Source organism: Macadamia integrifolia, chromosome 10, assembly GCF_013358625.1.
Source record: "Macadamia integrifolia cultivar HAES 741 chromosome 10, SCU_Mint_v3, whole genome shotgun sequence".
Classification (NCBI taxonomy): domain Eukaryota; kingdom Viridiplantae; phylum Streptophyta; class Magnoliopsida; order Proteales; family Proteaceae; genus Macadamia; species Macadamia integrifolia.
The window spans coordinates 2,770,556-2,798,222 of record NC_056566.1 but is presented as its reverse complement, the minus strand read 5'-3'; the positions used below and the strand labels follow the sequence as shown (position 1 = coordinate 2,798,222).

At 39.2% G+C, this 27,667-nt stretch overlaps 2 protein-coding genes across 5 annotated transcripts in view; both read left to right on the top strand.

Moving 5' to 3' along the window:
• The window catches only part of LOC122090987 (thioredoxin-like protein 4B), a 5,101-nt gene extending 4,216 nt beyond the window's left edge, over positions 1-885 (top strand). Inside the window, exons 5-6 of one of the 2 annotated variants that reach the window (XM_042660772.1) lie at positions 499-537; positions 673-885. The gene's annotated coding sequence lies outside the window, so the exon portion shown is untranslated. Of the gene's footprint in view, positions 1-498; positions 538-621 lie in introns of both variants that reach the window. The other variant, XM_042660773.1, reaches the window with a different exon arrangement.
• Positions 886-3,651: 2,766 nt separating this feature from the next.
• LOC122091861 lies at positions 3,652-25,163 on the top strand. Of its 3 annotated transcripts, none has more exons than XR_006144052.1 (10): positions 3,652-3,904; positions 4,619-5,805; positions 13,247-13,943; positions 14,047-14,133; positions 14,846-15,046; positions 19,138-19,229; positions 23,070-23,169; positions 23,288-23,386; positions 23,477-23,630; positions 24,253-25,163. XR_006144052.1 is itself a non-coding variant. In XM_042662049.1 (9 exons), the coding sequence occupies exons 1-9, from the start codon at positions 3,818-3,820 to the stop codon at positions 23,537-23,539; spliced, it is 2,613 nt and encodes an 870-aa protein (XP_042517983.1). In that variant the 5' UTR covers positions 3,652-3,817; the 3' UTR covers positions 23,540-23,768. The 3 variants fall into 3 exon arrangements, 1 of the variants encoding a protein (XP_042517983.1); XR_006144051.1 differs by lacking the exon at positions 24,253-25,163 and adding an exon at positions 24,126-24,244; XM_042662049.1 differs by lacking the exon at positions 24,253-25,163 and having other exon boundaries at positions 23,477-23,768.
• Positions 25,164-27,667: the final 2,504 nt, after the last annotated feature.

The window sequence follows — 27,667 nt, the reverse complement described above, 5'->3', positions numbered from 1 at the left end:
AGAGAGAGAGAGAGAGAGAGAGGCCTTTTTGTCTGCTCCATTATTATTTGCACATATAGGACAAATGATCCCAATACCATTTCTTTTTGCTATGACTTCCATTTTTCTTTTTTTAATTCGTTTCATGTCTCAAGGTGGATCAAAATCCATCTGCAAAGGGGGACCCTCTGCCGACCTCACCAGGCCATGCAATCTTTAACATACATGATCTCAAAGAAATAAAATCCGTCAAGTGAACTGGAAATCCACTTTTTGGTTATATTCACATTTTCATCCAGCCACGATGGGTTGATCTGTTGATTTAATTTTCTTGATTGTTTTCCTCTCCTGTATCATGGAAGTTGTGAATGATCAAGGATGTCCCAACTCCCAACATCATATCAGTTGAATGTTCAACATGGGTGGTGCATGATGACTACATCATAAGTGACTGAGAAGTGAATACAGTAGATGGTAAAAACGATTATCTAATTTGATTCATGTTTTGTGTGCTTGCAGGCTGAATAGAGTAGAAGGGATGGTAAAATGGTGCCAATGGTAATTTCTTTTTGAAATCTTTTCAGAATGAACCCTTCCTCCTCTTTCGTATTAGAGCTAGCTCATGGGTTTATTCTTTCTCAGAATGGTTTGCATGAGCTGGAATGTCCTTGATTCTGTGCATATACTTCGCAGGTGATTTTACATACTTATAGGACATGGTAGATGAAGATGATTCCAGAGTCAACTTAAATTATATTGGTCTGAGTATTTTATGATGATTTAATTTGGCAATCTTTCCTTGTGATGTAAGAGTGATTCCAATGGAGCAAACGGTCTAGTCATCTATGTATTCTGAATCACCCTATGTAATATATGAAGTCAGATGAATCTTGCTTTTGGGTTAAATCTGGTTTCTTGAGGGTTTCCACGACGTTCCCTAAGTTTCTCCATGGAGTTTCTTTATTCTCTACCCTCCCATTCTTCTCTCCCTACACTCTTTCACCGATACATCTTCATATTTTCCACGAACGAACGCCAAATTCTTACCTATCTAATAACAGTCAATGGGATCAACTAGGGCTGCCAATCAATCGAGTCGGTTTGGTCTCAATCGGGCTTAGCTGGGCCTATACCTTGGGATCATGACCTAACGATCTAAGGAATGAATTGGTTTCGTGTTGGATTCGGCTGGGTTTTGGGTTTTAACTGGGCTTCTCCTAATCGGGTTAGTTGGACCATAATCAGGCATTAAATAAGGTAATATATTAATAAAGCTTTTAACAGGCTTTAAACGATCTTTAATTATCTGATTTAAGATAGTTTAATATATTTTATTAAATTATCAACAATTTAGAAAATATATTTCACTTAATTATATCCAATAATAAAAAAAATCAATATATATCCTATTCTATAAAAAAAATTAAAAAATATACATACAAACGAACGGGCTAGAAGCGTCGGGTCGAGTCAGGCTTGTAAACAGGCTGGGCCTGTTGGTCGCCCTTTGGGCTTACTCTTTGCATTGTGTATTACCTATTTATAAACGGCCTAGGCTTAAGCCTGGCCTGTTTAATTATCGATGCAGGACAGGCAGGTCTTTAAATGGTTGTGCTCGGTCAGTATCGGTGCGAGCTTGGGATTGACACCCATACTATCAACATCACCTTTCTTAGACTCTTCTTTAAGTATCACCGTTCATGGGTAAAGTTTGTAGTGCGGATCGGATACAAATCGGACGGAATTGGTGGTGATTTGTTAGATCCATTACGACAGATTCCAATCCATATCGGCCGGTTTACCTATCTGATTCTGGATTCTTGAATCCTTGTTTGGCAGCCTTCATGGTAGATAGGGGTGTCAATCGGTTGGGCCGGGCCGGTCTCAGTTGGGCCTACTCGGGTCAGGCTAATTTCTAGGGCTGCATCGTGAACGCTCGTTTAGCTAAACGGGCTTAGTTAGTGCGAGCATGGTACAGTTGATAATCAGGCCGGTCAGTCTTCGCACTTTAATCGGGCTACCATAAATGGGCATTAATCGGGCCTTAACCGGGCTATAGACTTATTTAACTTTAAACGGGTCCTCTTTAAAATTGGTCTTTTAAAGGTGCTTGAAAGGAATACAAATAAAATGAGGCAAAGATGGACATAACAGAGAAATATCCCATAGTTAAAATGGATTAAGCCAAAGATTGACAAAACAGCTAAGTTGCTAAGGTACTTGATCTTTAACCCAACGAAACTCAAATCAATTATGCCTACACAACCCAAGTTGAACAAGTTTAAATCAATTAAACTATGTTTGAAAAAAATGAATGTTTTGAGAACAATCACCACCATCTCTATTGTACATATCACATGGCCTTAGCACTAAATACAAATAGTATTAAAAAAAATTAAAAAAATATAAGTAATATTAAAGGGGGCGGGCTAGGTTGGGCTTAAATGAGTCAATTCAAGTCGGGCTTGTAAATGTGTCAGGCCGGTCAGGTGCCTGTCAAGCTAGGTGGCTACACCGTGTACTATCTGTTTATAAACGTGTCGGACTCAATGTTTATCAATCGGGTCGATCTAGGTTGGGTCATAAACGTGCCAAATTCGATTAAGCCTATTGGTGTAGGTGCGGACTTGAATTGACGCCCCTAAGGTAGAGCTTCCGAGGAATTTGCCATGGAACATGACGAGAAAGAGTAGTTTCCTCCGATAATTTATTTTTTCTTAACAAAAGGTCTCCCTAGAATTGTGGCAATTCTAGATCTCATTCTAGGTTCTTTAACCTTGGCTTTGTCTTTTTTTGTTTTTTTGGTAAAAACCTTGGCTTTGTCCTGCTTACATGATTATTGGACTCTAGTATGCGTTGAAATGAAGCTATTTTTTTTTGTAATGACAAAAAAGATAATAATTTAAAAGGCAATGTGACCCCATGTGTCCACATAAAATGAGGGACTAAATGATTGTGTCATCCTTTATGAAAAATGAAAATTTTATCTATATTGGTCGATGCGCTTGATGGGAGTCGAAGTTTATGGCTCGTACTAAGTTAATTACTTACACTACCCCTTAGATTGATCAGAGATGATCTCTTTTCATAACATAATCAAATGAATGGAAAATGATCATCTCACTATGTCGGGCACCCAATAGACTCAAAATTGAAGATTCCAACTCGTTTCCAACTATGTCCAATCATTTACCTCCCACCTATTCAATAGCTCGGAAGACTGGACATACGTCCTAACATTTATCAATCCTTAGGAATACGGGTTTTAAGTCCTTCCACACATTGGATGGATGGGATGTAAATGGCTGGAATTAAAGATACATTTATCAATCCTTGGTAATACGGGGATTTAAGTCCTCCCAACCGTTGGATGGATAGATGGATGGTAAATGGCTGAAATTAAAGATATTTTTCTCAAAATCGATACGTCATCATCACCAACTCTTTACATAAATGAACCAACGGTTTAGATTGACCAAATCACCCCTCTCCATGGCAACTCGCATGTAGGGTTACAAATCTGAACCCAACGTATAGTACAGTAACATGGGGCCTTTTGACGGAATGGGGTATTTGGTGTCTATGCTTTTTGGGTTTAAAGAAGGGACCTATTCACAAGAGGGAAACCAAGTCCCGATATAGACCCCTGAGAACCGATATAGAATATTCTAATTCAGCGATTTCCATTGGTTCTGTACAGGATAATACCGTGAGCCGGACCAATAAAGCTTCTGCACCTGGAAAACTCTGAAACTGCGTATGCTTCTCTGCTGAAACGTTAAGGGGTTCAGAGTTCGGAGTCCTCAGAGAGGAAGGAGATCATTTTTAGTATCGATGTATGGCTCCATCCGCTTTGGATGTCTCTATCGTTAACTCTACAGCGAAGCTTCTGGCAATATTGGATCTCAACGAAGAACCAAAAGAGGTTATCTTTTCTTTCCTTTTTCTAATTTTTTTTTCTTCTTCGATCTTTATCTCATCATCTGTTTTAGGATCTGTTACTGCTAATTTTCACCTGAAGATATCGTCTAGTTATCTTCTTGTTTAATTCTTCTTATTTTTTCGTCTTTTAGAAAGTGATTTATTTTACTGTTGATACTCTTATTATTTTCTTCGTATTCATAATAGTATAGATATAAAAGCTTCCATCTTGTTTGAGAAAAAGCGAATTGGAAAATTTCTGGAGTTCTGAGTCCGTTTAATGAGTTGCTCAATGATGAAAGAGAAAGAGATAGGTCTTTGTGCTACCTTTGTTTTTTTTTGGGTACTTAATTCCATTAAATCTTAATTCTAATTTTGAGTATTCAATCTTTACTTCTTTCTTATTGTACTCTTTTTTCTTTGGTTGTTGTTGTTGGTAATTTAGAGGTTACAGGTTTTCATTAACTGATTATGGATCAATAGGAAAATATCGTGATTTGATGGTTTTCCGGAGAAAACTGATGATCAACGTGTAATTTCAGATTTGTGGAATACTGTGTCTTCTCTTCAGATATTGTTTAAGTGAGAGAAAAAAAAAAAAAAAAAAAGAAGAATTGATTTAATGGGAAATTTAATATGTAGATTTAATTTCAGATTTGTGGAATACTATTTCTTCTTCTTATTATTTTATTTATTTATTTATTTTTTTAAGTAACAGTTGCAGAATATGGATGATATGGACATTGATCTGGTAGTGGATGTTCCTGACACTCCGGATAGATTTGCGATCAGTAAGAATGGCGTGGTAGGTGGTGAGAAGGATGTTAATTCACCAGTAGCTGGTAATTCTGAGAATTCTGAGTATCTGTATAGAGGGGTCACCAATCGTCTAAGGCGCCACGGCAAGGTGATCGCAGAAGGTATCAACAACAAAAGACTTCATCCTCAGCCATGGAAAGATCTAAGTATTCATAATGTAACTGAGCATGGCAGTTCATCTGTTGTCAACTCATTAGACAACACTTCGGTTTCCAAAAATGCTCCTCTCTTCAGGAGGCTGTCACACCATAACCCCAGGTTGGAGTCTGAACCTTTTGAACAACCTAAACATGCAGAACATGTGCCTTCTCGTTTTTGTGGTCATGGAGATCATAGAGCTAACCTTGGTGCCGACTGTTCTGGCATTGCTGAGGAATCAGCATCTGATGTCGGAATTCAAGACGGAACTGGAAGTAATAGACAAGTGATAAATTTGTCGAGCCCAGAAATCCCTCCTTACTCTGTTAGTGATAGAAATACAAGAAGGAAGATGTTTACAGGGAACATTAACTTAGATAAAGGAAAAGGCTTATGTGCTGAGGTTCCTTTTAGACATTCTGCTTGCGTAAATAAGAACGGTGTTCTAAATTTGACTGGACAACATGAGCATACTGGAAAACCTGAAAAGGCATGGGGCAAATTGAAAGATTTTACGAGTGAAGAGACAAGAAGAGGCTCGATAGCAGTCAATGGTTGTTCTTCTTTACATGCTCACATGAAAAGTATTGATTTAAGCCATGATTCTCATCCAAATACCAGAGAGTTGTCGACAATAAGGTCTCTTCAGCCTATTATGTCACCTAGGAGAACAGGTCAAAAAAGGCTTGTACGCAATGGGTGTATCTCTCCATTTAATATCACAAGGGCTAAACAAACTACTGAGAACTATGGTAAGAGTCCTGTTGATGGTGAGCAGGCTGATGCTGGTGGAGTGATTTCCAATGTGGATGGTTCATCGTGTCAAAGAAGCGTAGTTAACCCTCATTCTGAAGGTAATCAGACTGACAAAGATAAAGGAAAAGGCGTAGTTAGAGATCCAAATCCAACAGAAGAGCATGATGTGGAAGGCTTGCGATTGCCAAGCAGGTTGCAAACTCATCAGCATTTCAGATCTCTTTTGGTTTTTATTAGTATTTCTTCTTATTAATTGATTGTTAAACTGTAAGGACTTTCCTAGTTAACATGCATTTACATGCGTACCACTCAGTTTTTTGTTTGACAGTGCAATTTTGAGGAATGCTCTTTGTTTTTTGTTGACTAGGTTCTAGATGTTGAGACATAGGGAATTTCTTTCCTATAGCAACTTCTAAGAGCTGGATTGTGGGATTGCATCACAACTAAGAAGTTGTTTTGCCTTTTGCGTTTTCTGGACTGAAGCAAATGCTTCCATCATATTTCTTTTCATGTTCTATGCCTCTTTCTTGTTGGATCATGTCTCCCCTGTTGTTCTGTAACTTTTCTCTGAACTGCCTTCATGGAGGTAATTCTAATATAGATATGGGTCCTCTTTATTCTCTTTCTCTCTTAATCTTTAATCAGAGAAGTGCATTTTCATTTTCATTTTTTTTAATGGGTGATAAATTTGTTGTATTTTACAACTTGTTCTATCCTAGCCTTAGGTCCTGTAACAGACCCTAATCTTATCAATCAAGAAATACAATGCTACATTGTCCTGATTGATATTCGTTAGTGATGACAGCATTCTTGTTGCTCGAGTGTCATCAGTACTTTTAGTCACCTTTCAACTTCTCTTGAGTGGTTCAAGTGACATTTGTGTGAGACAGCTGGTAGAGAGATTCCTCATTCACACTAGGAACATCTTGTTCTAGTGGGGGACTAGGTCTAAGTACACTAATACTCTAGTGGATGAGTTAGCCAAAGAGAGGTCTTGTTGGTGCCATATATTCATATCATCTGGTCTGTAGTTTTTTTCTATTGGTTTTTAAAAGCGTTTCTCTTTTTCTTTTTTCACTTAGAAAAGTGATTTCTTTGGTAGAAACTGTGATCATCTCAGTCAGTAGTCTGACTAAGAGTGATCCTTATCTTCTACTGCCTACATGATGTAGATCAAAGGTTCCATCACAAGTTCCACCATAGGAACCATGCCAAGTCTGAAAAGGGTCTGTGGTTCCAGTTTGAACCTGATGCAGAAGCACTTGACTGGTTGGATCGGCATGATCAGCTCTGGAAGCCAAAAGATAGGAAAAACCAGTCCAACAAGGGTTGGGAAGTAATTTATTTATTTATTTTCATCCTTATATTTCCAAAGATTGGATACGTAGGAGTAGAGTTGGTTTAGGACTTGTTTCCTTTTAGAATTTGTTTCAGGTTCATGATATGAATAAAGTATAAACTCCTTGCCGATGGGGTAGTGCCTGCTTCAAAATTTGTATCACGGCATAGAGTTCCAATTCATTGGTGGAATTCCATCTCTTTGCATCATTGAGATTTTCACTGTAAAAGGCAATGGAGTGTCTTGCTTGCATCAATACCCCTCCAATTCCAACATGGATGCGTCCATGGCCACTTCAAACATAAGATCAAAGTTGGGAAGACGAAGTACAGCTGTATATGTGCTTCTTTCATCTTCTTTTTGATCAAATTGAAGTCTTTAGTGACAGTCAATATCCATTGGAATGTGCTCTTACCTCCATTTATGCACTCATTGATAGGTGATAGGATTGCGTTGAAAATCCGCATGAATCGCCGGTAGAATGAGGCAAGGCTGTGGAATCTCCGAAATGTGTTATTAGCTATTCAACCATGCTCTGTATCTTCTCTCGGTATCAGTTTCATCTCCTTGTGACGACACAATAAACCCCAGGAAGACCACCTTAGGTAGCATAGAGGAACACTTCTTGAGGTTGATGTAGAGGTTTTCATCGCGTAGCACTCTCATCACATGTCTCAGATGGTCAAGGAGTTCGTCTTATGCACTGTTGTAAACATAGTTGTCACGGTGTCTAGGGCCCTAGGCGAGGTGGTGCAGATGCCAACAAGGTGACAAAGGCTTTCTGCATAGGCACAATTGAGTCATCACTCATAAAGGTGCTCGGGGGTTCTTAAGACTGAAAAGTATGACTTTCCACTCGTATAGTCCATCCTTGGTCTTGAAGGTCGTCTTCTACTCATCAGCTATATAGATGTGAATCTAATGATAATCACTCTTTAGATCAATCGTCGATAAGATAATAACTTCGGTCAGCATATCCAACATGTCATCGAGGCAAGGAATTGAAAACTTGTACTAAATAATGATTTTTATTTATGGGTCTGTTGTCAATGCATATCCTCTACGATCCATCCTTCTTTGGGGTCAACAAAGCTGGTACAACACAAGCGATCATACTTTCAACAATAAATTTTTATGAAGTCATCCACTTGTCTTTTGAGCTCGACATGATGCTCAATAAGGCTGAGATGGTAAGTGTGCTGATTTGGTAGCACAGACCCGGGAACAAGATCTTACATTGGAGGTAGGTCATCAGGCACTAGGTTTGCAAAATCAGAGAGAATTTCCTTATATGTTTGGGAAATTTAGTTTCTTTTACAAGTACAATCTCCTTAGTCAATAGTGCTAAAATAAGTGCCATCTTGTCATGATTTTTCTTGAGGGATCTCCTTTGCGTGTGGTTTCTTTACTACAAACTTCAGTATTCGTTGCCTTTGAGCTTGAGTGGCTCAGAGCTTCGGTTTCATCAAGGGTACATTTAATGGGTTCAGCCGAAGGGGTTTTCTGTTGAAGTCAAAGAAGCATTAGTTCTTGGTTCCTCCTACCCAGAAATTGTTGTTGTACAGCCATGGTTGTTCTAGTAGCACGTCCGTCAAAACCATCAGGATAACGTCACACCATACATCCTCCTCATATCTTGTAATTTTCAGCGGCAAAAAACATGTTGATTAACCTCCAAAGTATCATTATTGAGCAAGTATACCTTGTAACTCGTAAGGTTGGGGATCTGGCTTGAGCTTAAGTTGTTCATCGATGATTAATGCTTGAGATGCCACATTCACACAACACTTGCTGTCTACTATCACTTGTGCCGTAAATGGTCCGCTAGTCATCAAGATGTAGAAGACGTAATGGCAACACCAATCTTCCCCTTTTTCCTTAGCGACCAGAATTCTTGAAACTACGTTCACCTCGTAGATATTTTCCTCATAATTATCATCTAGGGTGTAGTCTATATCCTCTCCTTCAAAGGCTGCAGTAACAGTCCAATCATCCTCCATTTGGGGCTGACAAACAAGCATCTCTGGTTGAATTCAATAGCCTTCATGACAGAGTTGGGTTTTCTGCATAGCGAACAAATTTAGCGAAGTGTCCAATCCCGTTACAATGATAGCACTTAATCCCACTCCTTTCCCGATTAACCATAGGAGCTTGACCTTTATCTTGTGTAACTTCCAAAGCTTGGGTAAGGGGTCCACTAGGTCGGTTTGGGTTAAAGGGCTTCTTACCATCTTTCTATTGATTGTTATATCGCCATGGGGCTGCTTTAAGTAAGTCCTCGGCATCCATAGATTTTTCGAAACAATCATTCAGGTTGTAGACTTCAATCATGCCCATTTTATCCTGTATATCAGCTCTCAATCCCAACTTGAAATGGAATAGAAGTTTTTCATCTTCCTTGTCCACACCGGTACAGGAGAATAGATTATCAAATCTGTTCATGTATTCTTAACGGTCATGGAACCTTGGCGTATGGTGTTCAGCTGATCATGCAATTGGTTAGCGGAAGAAGGGGGTAAACACTTCTCTTTCAGGATCTCCTCTATCTCTTCCCATGTGGTAGGTTCCATTCGACGATGTGTCACTCTACCTTCATGCGTACACCACCAATATTTAGCTCCTCCGGTTAGCTTTGTACTAGCTAGCCTCATCTTTCATTCCTTGCCTCCTTGGTCATAGTGAACCATCCACAATAATCATCCAACGCGTTCAGACAGTCATGGAAAACGATTGGATCATGCTTCCTATTATACTCTTTTAGTTCCAGCCTCACTTTGTGCCTATCTTCTTGATGCCAAGGGTTACCATCATGATGGTCTGTCCTTTTTATCCTTCGGGCTGGTATAATAGGAGGTCGAGGGGCATGGTTCACAGTAGGTTGCTGCTCTCTTGACTGTCCGGTAAATTCCTTGAATTCCCATTCCACAGTTGCTAGTTTCTCTGTTGTACAGCTAGGGCAAGAGCATCAGTAGGATTAACATGAGCTTGGTGGGAATTGTTGGAGCTTTCATCCTCAGCCATAGCTTTGATAACAAGTTAACGTAAGGTTGAATACAAAGAATCAACCCCAAGAAACAACTCCAACATAGTACTGCCGGTAGCACCCAAACAATAACAATAAAGAAGCCTCTCGGCTAGGGTAAACAATACAACAATAGAATGCAAACAACCCTCCCAGTACCTACATAATAATGATTCTGAAAACTGTCACAAAAGTTCTATTATTAGGTAATAACTCAGAATACAAAACTGGACAGAATAAGAACAATCTGAAAACTGAGAAATCAGGTCAAATTGGAAAAATCTTAGAACTTACAAACCAAGGCCCAGACAGAGCTGAAACTAGGATCGAAGCTGGTTTATGATGAGCTTGATACATCCCAAAGTCCAAGCCTGAGATGAAGACTGATTGCAGAAATTCAGTTGTTCTTGAAAATTAGGTTACCCAAAGGGAGGAAATTGATAACTCAGGACATAGGTTTTGGGAGGCTAAGCAAACCTAGTCGAGTGGTCTTTATGATACCCTTGTGAAGTCATCCAAATATGGGTCGTAGAAGCTTAAGGACCAGGGAGATATCAGAGAGCGATTCCTTCAAAGTTCAAAGTCTACCACAGGTCTTGAAGAGAAATCCAGAATACTGTAGCAACTCTTTATGAGAAAACCTTGAGAGTAGTCTCTACAGGGGTTAGGTAACTCACACAACACAGGAAAACTAGAAGAGATAGAAGAGAATCAAGAGATGGAGAATCGACCGGAGATAAAGTGGGTAGGGATGGCTCTTTCAGCCTGGGCCTCTCACCAACAACTATCTCAGTTGTCTACAGTCTTAGACAAGCTTGAGCAAGCAAGCAGCAGAAATTTATTGATTCAATTGTGTAAAATAACCTGCAATAGATGGCTTTATATAGGTGCAGCCTTGTCCCCAAATTAGAAAGTTACAAAAAATAGAAACTTAAGAATGAGAAAACTTCTTCCTAAGACTCTCCAAAACTAAATTTCTTGCTAGCAAGGAGAATAAAACTAAAATGAAACAAATCAAATCTTCTAGAAGGCCTCCTACGGTCCTACCCATATTTTAGGCCCATTAAAGTGGCCAATAACAAATCAAATTCATTGGACCAAAAGCCATCCCAACCCATGATGTAAGGTTATTCACCAAAGCAAACCATCCCAAATAACACGTAAACTCCAAACCAAACTCAATTCTCAGTTTCAGATCTAAACTTCAAGAAGAAACTACTCAGATCTGAAAAATAGGTTGAAATGAGAGAAAATTAATAAATCACTGATCAAGGTTCAGGTGAGCCTCAAGCTTGGGTCGAGTGAAGCTAATATCCCCAAGTAATCCTCCAAAGATGGCTGGAAACCGCCCAGCATGTTGGATCCAATCAGCAGACCAGATCTGGGCAGAAACTAGGGTCTCGCAGGCTGTTGGGAGAAAACCTGTGGCTCCTTCAAGAGGACTCCAAAGGCCTAGGTATGGTGGTCGAAGGTCCCTCCTAGAGCCAGAAACAAGACCTAAAAGGGTCTTTGAATCAGGCCTTCAGTTGGGGAGAACCAAGGAAAAGCGATCAAGGTTCAAAACCCTGACAGTTGAGATTGATTCTGGGTTTCCTTTGGGTGATCTTCAATCTTCAATGGTTGCTGGTCTTAAATGCCTCAAATAACTTCAATAACACTCAAAACATTCACAATGAACAATTAAAAAGAAGAAGAGAAGGAAACACTTGTGGGATAGATGTGGGTGGGATGGACTATCTCAGCCCTAGGCCTTTCACCCACAGCTATCTCAGCTGTTGAAGAAATTCTCTCTCAAAAAACAAAGCTGCAAATTTCACTAATAATTAATAGTGTTTTGTGTTACAGCAATGCCCTCTTTATATAGTAGAGGTTAAGGACTCCATTACATGGTGGGAATCAAAATAGGAAACAAACTGAAATAGAAACTTGTTGACTAAGACACAAAACTACCAAATATCAATAACCTGCTCACTAAGAAAATAATAAAATACATAGCTAGACTCTTCTAGAAGACCAGCTTAAGACTCCAACTTACAGTTGACCAAGTCAAACCACAAAAGACAAAAGCTACAGCAAAACAAGGAATCACAAGAGAGAAAAAGGCCTTAGGAAAGGCTGCTGCTGAGCTGCTTCAAGGGCTGCTTGGATGGGCTTTTAGAGGACATAATAGTAACACAAAATCTGCAAAGAATAACTGGTTTGAATGGCCAAGACGGGGCTGACTCTAAACTGCAAATCTGAACCAGAATAGAACCAAAACTGGGCCAGCTTGGGCTGGCTCAATAGCCCCAAGGCTGGGCTGCTTTCTTCCTCCTTCGATAGTGTAGACCGGCATGGGAATACATCAACCCGAGGTTGCTATCCATTAAAATAAGCCATCTGTGTTTTATCTGCATCAAAAAGTTTGATTTGATTTTTTGGACAAGTCGCCAAGTATGTTTGCGTAATACTAGCATGTACATTTTATTCTTCAATTAGTCCATCTTGTAGCATTGTTTGGGTAGCCAAGGCATGCAAATACTAATAGAGCTTGTATTTCTTAATGAAGGTCTGTAACTTTAAGGGTGAGTCATCTTAAAAGCTTCTTTTATGTATTTAAGAGACATATTTGAGCATGTGAATGAATAGTGCAGTATTATGATCCTCTAGACTTCTGTAACCGTCTTCTGAACACTGGAAGCATTTGATTTGACTGATTATTGGATTTGTAGACTTCCTGTGTTTTCCCTCCTTGATGTCTTTTCTTAGGGGTGTCAGACCCAAAACTGAACTGGTCAAACCTATCAAACCCTAGTGAACAAACCCAGACTATTGGGCCGGCTTTGGTTTAGGGTATTATGAAACCGGATGAAATCGGATCGCAATGGACTGAAACAATACAAACCCGAAAAGCAGGAAAAAAAAACCAATTTTTTTTTTTTTTTTCAATAGTTGTTTGTATATATACATGGAAAACTGAAACCGGACCAGACTGAGCTTGCAATGAAACCAATAAAAGTATGATAAGAGCAAACCGAAATAAACAGAAACTGAAACCAACTGAAACCTAGCCCTCCCTTGGTCAGCATTGGTTTGGCCCAGTCCAGCCTGAAGACCAGTTCTGCTCAACCAAAACCAGACTGTTTGACACCCCTATTTTTCTTGTTTAATATCCTGACCTGTGGCAACTAATTGTTCTGATGGATTAGTTTCACATTTTATTTCCCTTCCAACTTCACACTTCCTTGCTGTCATGGTGGCATGTCCATTGAAAGCATGACTTGTTTCTGCAGAGGTTCTGTGAATAATTCGGAAGAGGATAATGAAACGAGATACGGCAGTGGTAATGCTTTCAGATGCTTTGAAGGTATTGGTGGTTGGAGAAGCACCCGTGATCATTTCAAAACGGCATCTGCACCACCATCTGATGAGGTTGTTTGTTCTTCCAGAAGTGATCAGAGACATGTTAATAGAACAGAAAATACGGATCATTTGAGTGTCTTACATAATAGCTCGGCAACCGACCTCGTTGAAGTTAGCGATCAGCCTTCTTTTCAGCATAATCCTACTTCACTTTTAGCTCAATCATCTTCTAGTGTATTGCCTGAGTCGGCTGGAGAAAATGGACAACAACGTGGAGCAAACAAGCTAATGAAATGGCAGAAGAAAGAGGGCTCAACTCGCAGTAATCTTGGTGAATGCTCTACTCCAACCCCTAATGATTCAGACGTTGCTTATATATTGTCATCTGGAGAATCTACTAATGCTAGATCAATTAGAAGAAGAAATCCTCATCACCGCGGCAACTCAGGTCTAGTTATAGTGATTGATGAGTTATCCCCTGAAACAAGAGGTGGCAACTCTGTAGATACAAGTCAATTGGATGATAATGACTCAGATGCTAGGGCGCGACAAGTGGAAGCTGATGAGATATTGGCTCAACAACTACAAGAACAACTCTATTCTGAGTTGCCAGGAGTTGTTGGAGAGGTTTGTTCTTCTTCATACTTAGTGGTGATGTTATATGATGTTAAACTGTATGTACTTTATACACTGACCAGATGCTTTCTATATTTTATCTACCCATTAACAGTTGGATGCAAATATTGCCTGGACACTGCAGCAGGAGGAGGATGCCAGGCCTGCATCGTATCACGGGAATCCACTTTCATCACATCCCGTAAGTGGACCTCTGTGCATGCAGAGTTTACCAATGAAATGGCAATGCTTAAAATATCTTCTGCAATTGAATGCTTTTTTTTTTCCTTACAAAAAAATCATATTATTATCATCATGATCATTATCCATTGTTACCATTATTATAGAGAACAAGTCTTGCATGATGCTGTTTAGAGGGGTTTCCCTTAGTTTTGAAGTCGCATTGATGGCTAATCTTGACAATTCAACCATTGGATAGGTAGAGAAACCGCTGGGTAGTCTACATTACCACTACCATCTTGTTGATTTTCTCTCATGCATTTTAAGCCATCAAATCAGTAGGGATGTTGTGGCAATACTGTTAGATAAATAGAGGATCATGTAGATTGCCCATCTATAAAGTTTCAAGCACAAAATCAATCGAACGCTCCACCATGTATTGGATCTTTTCCCTAAACATCCAAATCTTGACTGAGATTGATCTTTTGATAGTGCCTTGTGGTGTAATGCTTTTGGGTTAAAACTTGCCCCAAATCATAGGTGATGTGGACAATACAGAAACAAAGTTTGAGATCCAGCTAGCCTGCCACATGGCAGATTTTTTAGGCTGTTCAGGCTTTCTAAACAAACTGTGTAAGAAACAGTTCCCCATTATTGTTGTGATTTTTAGGTTAACTTTTCAGACTTCTGTATAATCTGTTCCTAAAGACTAATTTGATTCGTGTTTCATGCAGAGAGACCCATCAATGTCCCACCTATATAGACGATATCCATCTCAATCCTTCCAGAACCTTTCAGTTCGGTCAGCAAACCGCTCTCGAGCTCCAAGTTCTGCAAGATCGGGTCGCTTGAGGACTAGCTTTCACAATCAGTCTCCTACAATGTCATCTAGGGGACGGAGTCTTCAGTTTCCCCCAAATATGGATTTTGAGACGGTATTAATTTCATTGCTCTGTCATCCATTTGATATTAGTTGGCTATTGAAAATTTTAATGTTTGTTAGATGACATTTAATTTCTGAATTCTGACCCTCTTTTCCAGTTTGATAAGTTTATTATACCAAAGCTTTTTCTTAATGATGCTGCAGGCTTCAAATCCTGCTGTTGCAGGGTGTTTTTCTGCCTCGTGGAGGGCTGATATGGCTGATCCAAACATTCACATTATAGGAAACTCTATGTTGACTACATATGCAGTTGGCCTCACAATATTAGCCATATGGTCCATATGTCCTTCAAGGCTCTGCCTCACATTGCCTAGTTTAGTTGATCTTCTAAGTTTCCTGTCAGTCTCCAATCATGTAGAAATATAGCATCATAGAAGGACCAAATATTTTAGATGAGTGTTTTCTTCAGCAATATTGGAATAATATCTGCTACAGAGAAGATAGCCAAATCGCTTCAAAGTGAAAGAAGCTGGAAAAAAAAAAAAGGACAAAGGGAGGTCCTAGAATAGCGCTAAACTCCTCTTTAAAGGAAATCAGAATTGTATCTTAAGAGAAGACCAATAATCTTTATTAAATTTCTAAGCAGGGATTGGACTTTTTTCTAATAAATATTTGTTATGGCTAATGTATAACTGATAGATAGAGAAACACTGAATAAACTCAAGTGGTAACCTGGGACGGGATTCATACTAGACCACCAAGATGACCTTGGTGATTGCATGATACTGTGGACGTGGCTTCTAGTTTCGTATTATATTGTTAAAAGTTGCAGCATTGGGGGTGTTTGCAGTTAACCACAACAGGGGAGTGTCCCTATTTTGGTATATCTTAGTGGTAGATTTTAGTACTTCATGCTATTTGTGTTTCTTTTCTAGTTAGACTTAAGTGCTTTTTTTTTTTTTTGACGAATAAATAATCCATTACCAAGAGAAGAAAGAGTATACAAGGGGATATGGAAAAATATATGAACTCATATTATGTCTTTTTAGGGGGAAAATGGCATTTAAAAAAAAAAACCTGGAAATTGATTCCCAAAAAATTAGTTTTAATAATATATAGGCTAATGGCCCACAACTCAAATATTAATATTTAGGGATATTTACATCCACCTCCCCTCTCTTTTGTCCTTATTACATCAACCCCCCTCGCATTTCGTTTATTACAAATAAACCCACCCAATCTAACACAGTGAGACTGGTGTTAGTTTTTTAAACGGAAAAGACGATTTTACCCTTCTGATATATTTGCCTAAAACATCTTGAGTCAATGATCATTTTACCCTTTGAACATCTTCAACCCTAAAATCTTGCCCCTTCCGTCTTTATTGTTCACAGTGAAACCTCTTGCCGACAGCACCCCATTCAATGAAGGGCTGCTTCATGTGTTTCTCTTCTGCATAGCATAGGCTTTCTGCGTGGTCACAAAGGTTTGAAAGATCCTGAAGAATAGCTTCCTGCCCTTCCGCCTGCAAAGTTCAAATTTTAGATGAATTACTCCTTTAGAGAGTGAGAAACAATGGATGATAACCATTTTCTTCCCCTTCCCCCGCCCAAGGTTTTTATGCTTAAGGCAACGTTAATAGCTTCCAAAGTCTATATTGGGAGTTGGCAATTCCTTACCCAAGGAAGCAATAAGACTTAACATTTTCCGGAATTCCAATTTTCCACTGAACCCATCAATCAGTGATGAACTACTGCATGCCAGGCATTAGTCTAGATCAGCTTAACTGCGAAAGCCCTTTGCATGCTTTCATAACAGAGGGCAACCGTGGAGGGTCTACAAATGTAAGGGTCTTCCGTTTCTGGAATTAACAGTGAAGGGGAGGGAGTGTGTTAAACTCGAAACCCTAGACAAAGTATGGAAACGAGGAGTTTATACCTGTAAGAGTAGGTCGTCAATCAATTGGCGGAAAGCGGAGTCCGAATGGCGAGAAGAGTCCATGGACGAAGATGGAGGAGGAGGAGGAGGAGAAAGAAGATGGTTGAGGTTAGGTCCTATTCTCCATCGCTTGGAGCATGTGGGTCATACGTTCCCACTGATCGATCGCTCTCTAGTACTGATTTTTCAACTTTAGGAGCGACCTCTTCTTCCTTTCCTTGAGAAGCCTTTGCTCTGCCTCCGAATCCATAGCCGGTAGTGGTAGTGGTAGTGGTAGTGGTGGGGTGTTCAAATCTTGTCTTCCCCCCTTCCTCTTGTAAACGAAACTGTCGTCGTTGCACAACTCCCAGTCTTCTTCCTCCCAGGCCGTAGATGCCATGGCCAACCTCGAAGATTGAAGATTGAAGATTGAAGATTGAAGATTGGGAGTTGGAGCTGATTCTGCCGGCGAGAGGTTTCACCGTGAACAACAGAGACGAAGGGGTGAGATTTTAGGGTTGAAGATGTTCAAAGGGTAAAATGGTCATTGACTCAAGATGTTTTAGGTATATATTAGAAGGGTAAAATCATCTTTTCTATTTAAAAAACTGACACCAGTCTCACGGTGTTAGGTTGGGTGGGTTTATTTGTATAAATAAAATGTGAGGGGGGTTGATGTAATAAGGGCAAGCGTGAGGGGAGGTAATGCAGAAGTAGATTACAAGTGACTAATTCCGCAATTTATAACCCCAAACAATACAAATAGGAGCAAGAAACAAAGAAATAATACCATCAAATAAACCCCAAAGGATACAATACCCATATAGGAGCAAAACCAGCCCAAAACCCAACCCGATAGGAGAGAGAAAGACCTATAGAGATGGAGAGAGAAAGGTGCGGCCAGGTATATGGGAGTCCGATTGAGTTACACTTTTGGGTGTAGATAGTCCCTAGGGAGGGTACAAAAACCCCCAAAGTTGAGAAGATTTTGACGGTTGGTTGTGAAGTTACAAGCTTTCTTGATTTTCTGACCTAGGAGAGAAAATTGAGAAGATTCTTCAAGAACAACAGCTGAATGCTTCCAACAGTGACTAGGTAAAGATCGTGGGACCCTTATGAGGCCTGGAATACCCTGATTGAAAACCTGGCTGAACAGAGTACAAAAGAGAGAAAGAGAGGAAATCGATCTCTCTCTATTCCTACTAGGATTGTGATCGGTTCTGATTTCTACAGATTTTTATCAGAATCTGAATTATACCTCTTGAATGTTACAGCAAATAAAATAAAAAAATAAGAATAAAACAGATGGGAGTTGAGAAGGGTGAAAGAGAATAAAGGAAGTGGCTATCTCAGCTTGGGCTTCTCACCCACAGCTATCTCAGCTGCTCTAAGCATTTAGTTGCAAACTTTTTTTCATAAATGCAAACTTTCTTTCATTCAAATCTCCCCCCATAATGGAACATATGCCTCTCTATTTATAGATGGGAAGTTTACAATCATACTAATACTAGGAGCTAGTTTCCCAATAGGACTAGACACTCCTACTACAACTAGGAGCTAGTTTCCCAATAGGACTAAACACTCGTACTACAACTAGGAATTCAAAATAGGACTAGGACTTGATTTTATGACTTCAACATGGAGTAGGATTAACTAACTAATAGTCCATATAGGACTTTACAACCAACTAATGCCTAATGAGCCTTTATTGAATTAAATAACAACTAATTAAACTAATGAATAAAATCCCGTTTTCTTACCTTCTACTCATATTTTAGGCCCATTAAAGTGGTCAATTTCAAAGAAAACCCATGGGATCAAAGGCCCAACACATACATAACACAACTTAAGGCTTATTTGCAATAAAATAAGCCCAAGTGACTTATCTACATCAAGAGGTGGATGTAAATATCCCTAATATTTAACTAATAAGCCAGTAGTTGGTCTCAGAATTGATGGGTATATTCTCTTTTTTGTCCTGCATTTTTTCAAATCGAAACATTTAAAACCCGTAATGTATTTTTCTTTTGGTTTTCGGAATGTTTGACCTTTTTTTTATTGTCCTGTTCAAATTCTGAGCCGTTTAAACACGACGTACTGAACAAATTTTTTTTTTTTTTCAGTATCCGACGTGTAGAGTTAGTATTTAGATAGCAGGCAGAATAGATTCTTTTTATGTATTTAATTACTTGTACGTGAAGATTAAAATTTTGCTTTGTCTTGCAGAGAATTCATATATTGGAAGCATTGGATGCAGCAGGGGGCAATAGTAATGACATGAGACTGGATGGTCACTTATTTCAACGTGATTTCAATGAGTAAGCATTTTTGTCATTGCGAATTAATCTATAGTTCTATTGATTCTTTGTAAGTTGTGCTGTTTTAACCAGTGAGAGAGAATTTTAGACCTCCTTGAATTGTCCCTAAATTTATTTATTTGGGAGCTTGTCTCCCCTTCTCTTAATGCTTTTGAATTTATTTAGTTTTTGTTGCTGATGAAAGAAAAGGAAGATATGTTCCTTTTTTCTAGGGGATAAGAAATCACGAGCTTGAACTTGTTGAAACACTTCATACCCCCGGGAGAAAAGAGGGGGGGGGGGGAAGCACAAGGGCTAATTGAAACTTATGATTGTTGATGTAAAATTGCGAACAATAGTTGTGTGGAAACTAAGGCTCTCTTTTTCGTAACCATTCTCAGATGTCCATTCTCTTTCTCAGAATCGAATTTCAGAATGGTTTTTGGGCGTATTTGATTGGCTGCAAATTTGAATCATGAAAGAGAACAATTATAAAAAATAAAAAATCTCAATTTGAAGATTCTTGTTTACCTAAAAGGATGCTCATCTAATGGTGTTGGAGGTGTAGGAGAAGAGTTGCTTGACAGAGATTCTTGAGTGATTGCATGAAGAATCAATGAGGTCACCAGCCATGATAGCAGGAAGAGAAAGGATTGCGGTTGCCAGCTGTTTCTATTCATCGCTGGCAGTGGAGAAAGAGAGGAATTTTGGGGTGGTGTGGGGTGGGGTGGGGTGGGGTGGGGTGGGGTGGGGTGCTACTGCGTGTCATGGCCAGGCAGGGCAGGGGCAATGGGTTGTTTGCAGCAGGAGTTGAAAGAGAGTGCAAGAGAAAGGGAGGCCATCACCACACTCAAGCAACTCACAGAGAGAGAGAGGTCACTTATGGTTCTGTTTCATCTCCGGAGCCAAAAGTACCCATGCACTGCCAAACCGTAGCTGAAATCTTTCTTAAACCATCAATACTCTCCCAAATATTTGAAACCCATCTGCAGGAGTGAGAACTTCTGCTTGGTTTGATTTTAAAGCTTTTAGCTCTTTTGGGAGGACCATCTTGGTGGACATGCAATGGTGGCTGGAGAGAGGAAATTGGTGGAGGTGGGTAAGTGCAGAGGGTGAAGAAAGAGTTACCTCATGGTCACTGCTGCAAGAAGACTTCTGGCCAAGCTCTCAAGGTCTATATCTGAGAAACTTTTTCTCAGAAATTTGAGATTGGGCTTATAGTCCATTCTGAGAATCTAATTCTCAGGGAAGAGAAATAGGGATGTTGAATGGGTACCAAACAAACGTGTTGGGGCTTAGAATAGTTTCTTGGCCAGAACTAAATTCTGAGAAAGGATACCAAGGACACCCTAATTTTAAATTTTTATTCAACACCTCTGGTCCATATGGTTTCAATTTGAAGTTTTGAACTGATATGGGTTTCATCATTTGTGAAGCGTTTTAAAGGAAATTGCTACTTGTGCATTGTTCATTGCCTTCATTTCCTGGAATATTGTTTTCAAAAGAAGCTCTACCAAATCAAATTATCCAAATTATGGCTTTTGGTTTTTGTTAAGTTTGTCTCGAATTCTCGACCCATGTTGAAGAATGATCCGCTCCAACATTTTTTGGTGGAGACCCGAATGGCATTTTTTTTTCTTAAGATCTATGATGGTAGCAGAGGGGTTGGGTACAACACGGACCGACCTACCGCAACCCGATGGATTGACCCGCGACTTGGAGGAGTATATAATGTACTTTCATCTTATTGAGCAAGCATTGTAAATTGGGGTTTTTCGAGCTAGGGTTTTCAGAGCGAGTTTTCTTGCCATTATTTGGGTGTTCTTGAGCGGTCTCCACTGTAACATCTCTTCTACATAATGAAACATCTTCTTCGCCCGGGGACGTAGCACACCACATCGGTGTGTGAACCTCGTTAAATCTCTATGTGTTGTGCTAATCTGTGTTTGTTTGTTTTCGTATTTGTTGCTATTTTCTCATAACAATTTTATTAGATGCTCCCTATAGTTTATCTCTTCACCTAGCCTCACCTGTCACTGGTGGTTATGTCCCCAAATGGCTGAATATTTGGAATAGGGCTGGCTGGTGTATTCCTTTATCTTGCAGCTTAGAATTCCCCGTACTTGCAAGGGCCATATTTCTATGGGTATGTTGTTCATTCTAGATCCTATTTTCTACCCCTTTTCCATAATATTCAGTTCTTTGTTTAACAATCAAGTTCCTACAAACACCATGCTTGGTTGGATGGTGACGATCATTCCTTGGATGCAAGGTGATGGAGTTTATTTGATCTACTTTTCCCCCTTGGTGTGATATATTTCAGTATTAAGAGGCACTTGCCAATAAAAAATTTCCTAGTCTTCTAGTACCTCTTTTGTTTTTTGGATGAATAAATAATGCATTAAAAGGGAAAAGAATATACAAGAGGAAGTAGGGGGTAACCAAGCCTATGAGGCAAATACAATCAAAACAAAAGAAAGGGGGGGACAAGGGGGGCAAAGCATGGCTAACAAGATAGGGAGGGGGGACAAAAAATATGAGAGACCCCAGGAAACAAGGAGCCTGTTCCTTGGGGAATTACAAATATGATCGTAAGACTGGGATTTGGCTATCCATCTGTGAATATTCCGCTCCATCCAAATGTGGTTAATGGTGGTGCAAAAAGCAAACTTGTCCGCAGTGTCGCAGATAGAGGTACCTGAGACGGTCATATCAATCCAGATCCATCCCTGTTAAATGGTAGAATAGGTCTCCTAGAAGACCAACAAAAGGAAAGGACTTTTTTCCAAATATAGGATGAGAGGGGACAGCTGAAGAAGAGGTGGTTTATATCTTCAATATTGTTCCAGTAGAGACAACAAGAAGGGGAGGCTTGGATGTGACGATGGATGAGAAAGGATTGGATTGGAACATAGTCCTTGAGGGCTCGGCAAGTGGTGAAACTAAGACGGGGGATGTGGCCTTTGAACCAAGCAACATTGTGCCAAGGGAGTCTAGTGGCAGTGGGACGGATAAGGTTCTAGGCGGAGGCAGAGGAGAAGCAGCCATTGGTAGAAGCATTCCATGGAATCCTGTCCCCACGGGCATCCCTATGGAGGGGAGGGGGAGATCTGCCAGATATCAGCAAGGGAAGGGGATGGGAGAGTGGTCCAACATCATTTGAGATGATGGAATCAACCATGGCATTTCTGGGAATGCCAGAGAAGTACACAGTTCGGGGGCTGACAATGGAGAGGACACCTGCAAGGTGCCAATTATCCAACCAGAAGTAGGAGGAAAACCCATTGCTGATGGAGGAGGAGATGGCATAGAGGGCAAGAGGTCTGAGGTTGAGGATGCTTCTCCAGACCCACGAAGCGTCAGAAGGAGAGACTGTCCAATGGAATCTTTTTTTAGGAGAGAGGAGTATCCAGTTGGCCCAGATACAATAGTGCTTGGAGGCAATTTTCCATATGAGCTTGTGGGTGCCAGCTTTGATGTTATCATCGACTCTTCTTGGATTCAGAGGGCGTATCTGCTTGTAGATGATTTTCTGCCCCTGGAATTCATTGGTATGATTTTGCTTGTCCATATTTTTGGGTGTTTCCTAGCCTAGGTGCTTCATTGTTCTTTATTTATTTTCTTCATCTTCGCTCCTTTCTTTCTCCAGGTACTTCATCAATTCTTCACATAATGTATAATGTGTAGAGAATATGCTAGATGGACTGTTTATTGGAAAATTTTGCATGCAAGACAACCCATATATATATATATATATGTATCTTTTTTTTTCTTTTTTTTTTGCCTAAAATATTTTTTAGTTTTCTTAAAATCATCTGATCTGAAAAGGTGGCTGAACATATTTTTCTTGTGTTATTGTAGAAGTGATTATGAGATGCTTTTGGCCCTTGATGAGAACAATCACCAGCATGTTGGTGCATCTGCAGATCAGATTAATGGTTTGCCGCTTTCAACTGTCCAGGTAGTTTAATTTTAATTATTGATTTTGTTTTTGTTTTAACATTTTGAAAAAACATTTAAATGTCTTGAGAGTTAAAGCCTGCAGATTCCTTGCTATTGATTGTTATCGTTTGTTTCAGACTGAGAACTTTGAAGAAGCTTGTGCGATCTGCCTCGAGACACCAAGCACTGGAAATATAATTCGTCATCTTCCTTGCTTGCACAAATTTCACAAAGATGTAGAAGCACTCGTCTTTCCAATTTAAGAAAATCTTTTCCTGCTGAAAGATATTTATTGGAAAAATTAATTCATTTACTTCTAATTGCAGTGCATTGATCTGTGGCTGAGAAGAAGAAGATCATGCCCAATTTGCAAGTCCAGCATCACTTGATTTGTGTGCAACTGAGTTGTTCAATCCACTGCCTTGTAGCAGTTTAGACATAAGTTGCAAGTATATCTCCTGATGTTCATGGCTAAAACAGGTAATTAGGAATTTATCACTTTAGTTGTAAATTGATTCACAGCTGATGGTTTATCTGTTAATTTTTATTCTACCGTTTTTGTTTATTTTTCAGTTCTATGTAGATATATCTTATAGCAGTGAAAATTGTTCTCTTAAACGGATCTCCATAGTCAACATTTTATCTTTATTATTGTCATTTAAGTATCACAGATCTGAAACCAGTAATCCTTTAATTCTTTTCCTGTGTTTGAAAATTAACAAAGAAGCTTTGGGGATTGAGCCAGGCTTTGACAGGATCTGATTTAAAGTGTTTAACTAGATAGTGTGTTAGCCCTTTAGGTTTCCAGTTAGTCATTCCCAACATTTCATCAACAATTATGACAGTGGACAAAACAGTCCTAATATGTTATACCACTGTGTTTTTGCAAGTGGAAGAAGATAGAATTGGTGTCACTGCATTGTTTTGTACATCTTAAGCTGGCTTGAACTGGCTTCTTGTATGTGCATGATGTAGGTACAGGGCATTTGGGAGGATCCACTCTTTTATTTTAAATAGCATGAAAGAATTGTGATAAATGTCAGGTGTGTTTTTGTCTTTTAACAACTAGAACTTGAGATGGCTTCCCTCTTCCATTTTTCAGTCTCCTTTGACAGGAAAATAATAGGGTATCAACAAGCTTCAGAAGTCTTCAACCTTGTATTGGATTACATTCCAGTGTGCGGTTGGGCATTCAGTGGCTTGTTTCCCTTACTGAGGTTCATGGAGATAGCAATCTCAGTATGTCTATAGACTGTACCTCTGTTGGGTTGGCCAAGAACCTGATTAGAATGAATTAAAACTGAAGAGGCGGCTTACCCATTCAACCTGCATCATATGCTTTGATGAAATCCCGGCCTCCATATGGCTGCAACAAATGAAATCTGGGTACTAATGGTAGTCAAATAGACTTGCCAGTTCTTCCCTGTCGTGCACGTGACAGTAGCTCTACCGGACTTCAATGAAGCAGATCTCAAACCCTTGGAGTTTAGATTCTGGCTAACATCTCATGAGGTTTCACCACATTAATGGTTGAAGGGTACTTGGTGAGTGGTACAAGGTTGGCAACATACTGGGATGGAAGTCGAGGCCAGAATATTCGAGTGGGAAGAAATATACCAGCCTCATTGAACTTCCATTCTCATGGTGCTCAGGATCTTGTAAACATGGTTTGAGGTATTGGATTCCTCGGCAACCTGATAGGAATCGGATTGGTCATATAAGACTGTTTTGCTCTCATAGATCGATTTCTGAGTGTATTTTGACAAATATAACTTTTGTCTGTACTATGTACTGATCTAGGATTGGTAGGTGCCGAATGCCAATACTGATCCAGAATACCTCAAACCATGCCTGTAACACCAATGTATTTTTTAGCCATATAGGAGATTCAATTCTCTTGTAAACCAGATACATAGCCACCTAGCTGCTGCTGCTTCTTCTTGGCCTTAAAAATCTTTCATATGACGAATCATATAGGATCCAAATTTTGTGGAGAGGTAGATTATGTATGTCACATGGCTTTTGCTCACATGTCAAGTTTCAACGCTATGAGATCGAGTATAGTAATGGTCAAATTACTGTAGGCATGCATGGTCATATTAGGATTTGTGTGTGTGTGTGTGTGTAAAATATTAGGATACATAACAATATATGAGAGGGTATTTGGTTAAATTTGAAATTTGACATGTGATTAATCTATATTCTAGACCATAATCTATCCATCCAGTAACTGAAATGACTACTTAATTTGTCCATGTGACTCAAAATGGTGGATAATTTTGGAAGCCATTACAAAATAAGGTTCAAATTATAAATAAGGAATAAAAGGGAGCTGGTCACTGCCCTTGATTTTTTTATACTATAAAGGGATGATGTGCAGGAACCTATACCATCATCAAACAGATGGGATGTTCTCCAGATTCCCGTAATCTTCAATTGTAAAAACATGTGGATCATTTCTTTACTATCCGACCATTTGTTACCTTTTGTGCTTCCATGTCACAAACTCCACTTGGTCTGAATGTCAAACATTCATTTTTTTTTTTTTTTTGGGTGAAATCAAACATCCATATTGGAGGGTGTGGTTTACCTATGGACCAAATTTTTGGTTCATGAAGTTTGTAGTTTATACTTGCCTACTTGGTGTTACTGGATAACCTAGCCAAGTATTTACCCCCCCCCCCCCAAAAAAAAAAAAAACTTAACCTAAGTATTGAATGGCTGGGTTGTTGATATCATTCATCTTGTTAGCGTAAGTTGGTGGATCACACAAGGGAAATGCTCTCTAATAAGGGTGCATCTTGTTGTAATGAAAGTAGTGAACTGAAAGTTGTAATTCTTTTGATTGAGTCAAGGATAAAAATAAATGGTTAAAATAATTCAAAACTGACTTACAATGGAAGAATATTGCGAGAGGAACTGCCTTGGGATAATGAGTAGGAATGGAAAACAAAAATTTACCACTTTTGTCTTGGGCCTATGAACGGATTGGTTTTACCCTTACGTAATCAAGCCTCTATGCTATGAACAAAATTTTCACATCAGGATCTCTAACCCTGAAATTGAAGTTTTAAGTTACTTTATTTAATGAAAATTTTTTTTTTCCATTAAAATTTTTTTTTGCCTCATTTCTTTGTACACATTTTAATATCTAAAAAATCGGGAGGAGGGGGGATGTTTAATATAGCAAGATTAGAGAGTTTTTCGAGTTCGGTATCAATATTTGCCACATGACAGATTGGACATAGCTGAAATTTTGCAAGTTGTTTAATCATGCATCCTTGCTTGTATGTAAAGTTTCATCCAAAATGAAATTACCCAACTGGGGAAATAAAGCTTTGAAAATTGTGTGAAAACAAGTGAAGCTTTTCCAAAATGAATTGGATGACTAAAAATGCAATGCAATATATCGATACCTGAAATGGTATAGATTGTATTTGACTATGAAATTTGTCATGTGGCCAGATCATTTCTTAGATGTCAATAGGGTCAAAATTATTATACCATTCTTTCATGTGACAAAGCTTAGGTGCTAGACTAGAGAAAATCTTTTTTTTTTTTTTTTAATAATAATAAAATGTGCTCTATGGTAATGATCATAGCCCTAAGGAAAGTAGTATTTCCGCAAGACCAACAAGCGATAGTAGGACGTGTTGACTCAAACCCACAATCAACCATCTTAAGCGATGATTAGACAAGGGCTTCCACTAGGCTATCAACCCAGTTGGCAAGAGCCTAATTGTCAAGAAGACATAAATATCTCTCGGGTTAAAGAACGTACCTCCGAGTGGACCCTATGTTCACACACATGGGGAAGTGGAGCTGGGGCATGTGTGTCTTTTCACAGTCTGATTTTACTTTTCATGTGTGTGGACATAGGGTACACTAGGAGGTAGCATTCTTTTTCCTATATCGAAAATAAAAAATGATGAGCATTTTTACAAAATAAAGAGATGGGGGGGGGGGGGGGGTGGAGTATCTATTTATTTGATGACAGTTTGACTAAGAATCAAGACTTCAGCCATTAAGTTAGAGGATGAAACGTAGAACTGTGATTCCAAGTCACACTCGAAGTACTTAAAAAGCTCATGAGAGAAACAAAAAGACCTGCAGAAAGTTTCTGTTGAATGTTTTAAGATGATGGTTGTTAAAAAGGATTTCTGAGAGCGAGCTACACTACCTGAAGCCCTTTTGTTTTTTGGTAAAGAGTATGAAGGGGCTCTGTCGAATGATTTTATTTTATTTTATTTTTATTTTTTTGTGAATTAGTTATTGAATGATTTAAGATCATACACAATCTGAACCTTGACCTAAAATCATCCTTCAAAATAATATCTTAAAAAATGCAATTGTAAAATGATTTTCTACCACAACGATTAAGAGCCAATTGGTTGTGAGTTTGGGCCAGTACGGTTGGCATCATCATTAGCTGATACCCCCGAGATATCCATGATAGTCAACACACGCAAAAATGTGTTTGGCATTAAGATGTGGTAGTTTCAAGTCCTTGAGTGCGT